Source organism: Echinops telfairi, unplaced genomic scaffold (genome assembly GCF_000313985.2).
Source record: "Echinops telfairi isolate 266 unplaced genomic scaffold, ASM31398v2 ScPeMD7_3533;HRSCAF=4204_0, whole genome shotgun sequence".
Taxonomy (NCBI): Eukaryota; Metazoa; Chordata; class Mammalia; order Afrosoricida; family Tenrecidae; genus Echinops; species Echinops telfairi.
Window position 1 is genome coordinate 39,777,816 of NW_022107431.1, and position 5,591 is coordinate 39,783,406.

The 5,591-nt window shown below is 45.1% G+C and overlaps 1 protein-coding gene across 4 annotated transcripts in view; it reads right to left on the minus strand.

Annotated features, from left to right (window-relative positions):
- PPIL6 (peptidylprolyl isomerase like 6) overlaps positions 1–3,959 on the minus strand; it is a 40,629-nt gene extending 36,670 nt beyond the window's left edge. For all 4 annotated transcript variants that reach the window (XM_045294453.1, XM_013004469.2, XM_045294455.1 and 1 more), the window contains exon 1: positions 3,868–3,959. In XM_045294453.1, coding sequence (XP_045150388.1) covers positions 3,868–3,954 — 87 coding nt within the window. In that variant the 5' untranslated portion in view covers positions 3,955–3,959. The remainder of the gene's footprint in view (positions 1–3,867) is intronic.
- Positions 3,960–5,591: the final 1,632 nt, after the last annotated feature.

The following is a 5,591-nucleotide window of genomic DNA, read 5'->3' on the forward strand; positions in this document are numbered from 1 at the left end:
TGAAGATCCCAAGGGTCCACTCCCACAGGCTTTACCAGACCCACATCACCATGGGCAACTTCCCCTCCAAGAAATCTCCTCTTCAATCCCCTTTCAACTGCCCTCAGACCTGACGGGCCCATCTGCTGGCAATATCTCTGACCATGTTCTGCTTCCCTTGTTTAGGCTTTAGGTATTTGAAAATACTTTAAATCTATGCAAGTGGTTTTCAAAGGCTTCTTCTCCACAGTCCTCGTCATTGTCTGTCCTTAGTCTGGAAGCTCCGCTGAAGCCTGTTCCCTTTGAGTGACCCTGCTGGCATTTGAAATACCACTGACAGGAACTGCCAGACGTTCGGTCTGGATTCCTAAGAGGATGTGAACAAGGACTATCATTGCTGATGTCAGCTGGGTCTTGGTTAAAGCAGAGAATAGCAAAAAGATGTTTACTTGCGTTTTCTTGACTGTGCAAAGGCATTCAATTGTGTGGACCATAATAAACTATGGATCACCTTGAGAAGAATGGGGATTCCAGAACGTCATTGTGCTCATGAGGAACTTGTACGTGGATCAAGAGGCAGTTATGTGCACAGAACAAGGAAATACTGCATAGTTTTAAATCAGGAAAGGTGTGTGTCAGGGTTACAGGCTCTTATCATACTTGTTCAATCTACATGCTGAGCAAATCATCAGAGAAACTGGAGTGTATGAAGAAGAGTGCAAATTCAGATCGGAGGAAGGCCTATTAACAGCCTGCCATATGTAGATGACACAAACTTGCTTGCTAAAAGTGAGGAGGAATTGCAGTACTTGCTGATGAACATCAAGGATTATAGCCTTCAGTGTGAATGACAACTCAATGTAAGGAAGACCAAAATCCTCACCACTGGACCAGTAGGTAACATCATGATAAATGGAGAAAATGTTGAAGTTGTGTCAAGGATGTTTTCCTTACTTGCATCCACACTGAACACTCCTGGAAGCAGTAGTCAAGAAATCAAAAGAAGTATTGCTCTAGGTAAATCTTTAGAGTACTGGAGAGCAAGTATGTCACTTTGAGGACTAAGGCGCTCCTGGCCCACGTCATGGTCTTCTCCATGGCATCATACGCATGTGAAGATTGGACACTGAATAAGGAAGACTGGAGAAGACTAGATGTATTTGAGTGGAGGTACTGACTGGAGGAGAATAGTGGAAGTCCCATGGACTGCTGAAAGGCCAAGCTGATCTGTACTGGAAGAAGTAAAACCAGAGTGCTTCTCGGAGGCAAGGATGGCAAGACTTTGTCTTACGTATTCTGGACATGTTGCCAGGAGAGACCAGTCCCTGGAGAAGGCCATTGTGGCAGTTACACAATTTCATGTCAATGTGATAAAAGAATGACGGGTACTGTCAATCAAGTCACAACCAGATGATCCCTTCTTGTGAGTGTGGCCTTCTCATGAGGATTCTGGGAACTCTCTCTCTTGATTCTGCCATCAGAAGAGGGGGGCCACACTCTCTCTGCTACATCATCCTGTTGTCAAGCCACATGGAGCCACATTGATGGCAGCTAGAGTCCTGGAGATGCTTCCACCGTAACTGGATCCACAAGACTTTCTACCCATTGGCCTGTGATCTACCTGTATTCGGCATCAAACCTACCTATTACACTGTGTGAGTCTGAAGAGTAATTTATGGACTAATATCTGACATATGGCTAACATAGGACGTAAGGACTTGATCTGGACTGGACTGGGATGTTTTCTTAATATATAATTGCTCTTTGATATAAAGCTTAAACACCTAGGAGTGTCTCTGGATTGGTTTCCTCTAGTCAAGCCGGTATAACACAGTGATTACGTTTGATAAAGTGGAAGAGCAGCAAAAATGAGGAATATCTTCGATGAGATGGGCTGACACAGTGGCTGCATCGATGGGCTCAGGCACAGAAACAATTGTGAGGCTGGCACAAGCTCGGGCAGGGTTTCTTTCTGTTGTGCATAGGGTCGCTATGAGTTGGAGCCACCTCGATGGCACCTAACAACAACAACAACAACATCCCGACATCCTGAGAAACTCCTCAGACCCTGGCACACCCAAAGACCTGGTCACCCTAATTGTTTCAAAGATTGCAATATAAATGTACATAAATATGTATATGACCATGTATGCATGTGCCTCAAAAACACACATACACAAACATATTTATGTCTACGCACACAGACACACACATATGTGCAACTGAAATCGTTGCTGGCATCTACTAGCAGTAGCAGTGGTCACTGAGCTCCGGCGACCCTGTGTCCAGAGCAGAGATGCTCCACAGGGGTTTCAAGGCTGAGCTCTTTCAGAAGCAGATCACCAGGCCTTTCTTCTGAGGTGCCTCGGAATAGATTTGAACCACCAACCTGTCGGCAAGTAGTCGAGCACTTAACCTTTGCTGTCACCCAAGCACCTGGCACATAAGCACATGCGGTTATTCTATTTGCATTTCAATGAAAATGCACTGTAGCTCTGAAAATGATAAGACTTAACAAAAGGCATTCTGGATTGCCAGGTCCCTAGGGGACTCAACCGCTAACTTACAGGTGGGTGGTGTGAGCCCACTCAGCAGGGCTGTGAAGAAAAGGCCTGCGGATCTGCTTCCATTAAGACGGCAGCCAGGAAGTGGTCCCCAAACAAAGCTCTGAAAGCAGAAAGGGCTAAGAACAGAGGACAAATGGAGGCGGGAGCCCAGGAAAAAGTGAGAAGCGTGCGGTCCCATTGGGGGAATCGTAACTCATGTTAGGAAACAAAGTGAGAAAAACGGTTGCAAGAAAAAAATCATTTGCTCTATATTAAACTTTCATCTAAACCACAGTAAGTAATAAAGAAACAGATTTTAAGAGATAAAAAGATGCCAGACAACAAAACCATAGGGAGCAGCTCTCCTCTGTAACACCTGGGGCTCCTGAATCAGAATTGGCTTGACCGTATGGAGCACCAGCGAAGACATTCTCCACTGGGCCTCTCACACCCGGAGTATGAGTCAGCAGAGGGAAGCGGCTCAGGACACCTAATTGCAGGATCATAGGACATCCTTGTGCAATCGAGTCCAGACCAGCTGAAACTGTCTGGGTAAACAGATATTGGAGTTTGTCAGCCACTGGGCAGAGAAACCAGGTTGTGCAGAGAAACCGAGGTGGGGCTCTCTAGGGGACTAGGCCAGGGATAACAAGCAGGTGGCAGATCCCTCCACCAACCCCCAACAAACGGGGACCCTGCTGAGCCAGGCTACACCGCAGTCCTCTGCACCCGCTCCAGGCAGCACCACCGACTGGATCAGGGCTGGCACCAGGAGGAAATACATCTGCCATCCCAGACTAGCTCTGCTCGCCCTGGGTTCGGAGGTTCGCCAAGGACACTGGTAGAGGGAGAATGCGGAGAAGAAGCGAAGAGGCGGCTGCCCTGTGGGATCTTGGCGCCCAGTAGCGAAAGTTCGCCTAGGCAACAGGTTCCCACCAGCCCTCCTGCCAGAGCAGCGTTACACACCGCCAACAACTTCCAGAGTAAGGGTCAGGAAGGGTGCCAGCCCACAGAGCCTTGGTGCCAGGCTGTGACAGGTGAGTGATGAGGGACAAGTAGCAAAGAGCTATAACCATCACAGTGGTAAATAAATAGCAGCGTGGAGTGAGTCCCACCCTTACCTTTATCACGCACTTTCCCCAAGGAAATCCTGTCTCTCTCTCTCTTTTTAAGAATCAGTCTGATAAAAGGATTGAAATACTTGAGAGACTATACATAGTTTTAAAAAATATGATCTAGTCACACTAAAACGATCCCATCCATTTTCTCATATCAGCGCAAAGGTAAATCATTCAAAGTGTTGCTCTTTGATCATATCCTCCAGGCCCCAAATATCCATTACCCGTTTTTTCTCCTGCAGATATTGATCCCACGCAAACTCTTGAAGAGGAACTATTATCGGATCTTCAAACTTGGATGGATAAGTCATCTTCAGACTCTAGGTTTTAAAATAAAATAACGATTTCAGAATAAGTTATCTTTCAAAGCTTTGCTTTCATTTTATTTAGTTTCTTTTTCGAGGAGGAATCCCACACACGGGCCACATAGTCTGCTTTACGTGGATGTCTCCTCCCTATTCCCAGAGATCCAGTGCTTAGCTCTACAAGGCAGTCTACCCTGGTCTATATTGGCACTCTTTGTCCATTCTGGCTCCTCCGCTACAGTGTGAAGGAGAAGCGGGTCGTGTAGTGGGTTACATGCTGGGCTGCTAACCACAGGTCAGCCTTAAAAAAACACTAGCTAAAACACTAAAAAAACACTAGGAGAAAGTTGAGACTTTCTACTCCCGTGAAGAGTTACCGTCCTGAAAACCCACAGGGGCAGTTCTAGCCTGTCTTACATGGTTGTTATAAGTCGGAATTGCCTCACTGAAAGTATTTGTCTTATGTTTCCTACAGTATGAGCTCCTTGAACACAAGGATTCTAAATCTTCCCAAGTTCCCACCTAGCACACAACAGGCACCTAAAGGACTATCCATCCATCCTTCCAACCCACTGCCATCAAGTCGACTCCAACTCCCAGTGGCATAGGGCTTCTGAGACTAGATCTTTACAGGTGCAGACGGCCTCTCCTTTCTCCTATACAGCAGCTGATGGGTTTGAACAGCCTTCCTTGTAGTTAGCAGCCCAACACCTAATCCACAGCACCACCAGGATACCCATTCCTAGCAAATGAATAAACAAATGAAAAAATAAATGAGCTTTATAAAAGTAGTTTTGTGACCTGCCATATCCTTTTAGGGTTAGTTTTCCCTTAAACTTTTGTTGCATAGAATGACAGATACTTTACTTGTAACAAAAATTAATACATTATTGCTTTTATGCCCTGACAAACAGAGAATGACAAAGACAGAAGTGGTTATATTTCTTTTGGGGGGGGGGTTGAAATAGATACTGAATATGCAAAGAAATATTAAATAGGTTCAGGTTAAGATATTAGGTATGTTTTGAGTTAAATCAGAGAAAAATCTTAACTGGCTGGTGACCCCTGTCCATAAAAAAGAAAATTCTGACTTCTGATATTAGTTAGCCCTCACCTCCTCTCCTGGGCCCTTCCCGGCAGTTTGAGCCCATCAGCCACCATGGAAGGAAGACGGGGCTCTGCTCCAGTAAAGACGGACAGCCCAGAAGCCTAAGGGTAATTCTAATTAGTCCTTTTGGGTCAATGATAGAAATAGTAAGTGCAAAACTGAATTCATATGAACATGCTTTCATCTTTCAGTAGTTACACTAGGCAAAACCCGAAGAAAGGAAAATTCAGCATTATTATTGATATATTGCTTTCTTGACTTGGGTGTTCTCCACAGCAAGGGCTGGAAAGTCATGGCCAGTAAGCCACAGCTGACATGTTGCCTGTTTTTTAATAAGGCCCTCAAGCTAAGACTTGGTTTGCACAAACTTGAATGTTTGAAGAAAATAAAAAAGAATCATATTTGATGTCATTATGAAAGGTATATGCAAATCAAATTTCAGTGTCCATAATACACTTTTAAGGAGCCCTAGTAGTGCTATGAGTTATGCTTTGGGCTATTATCCACAAGGTTCAAACCTACCAGCTGCTTCTTA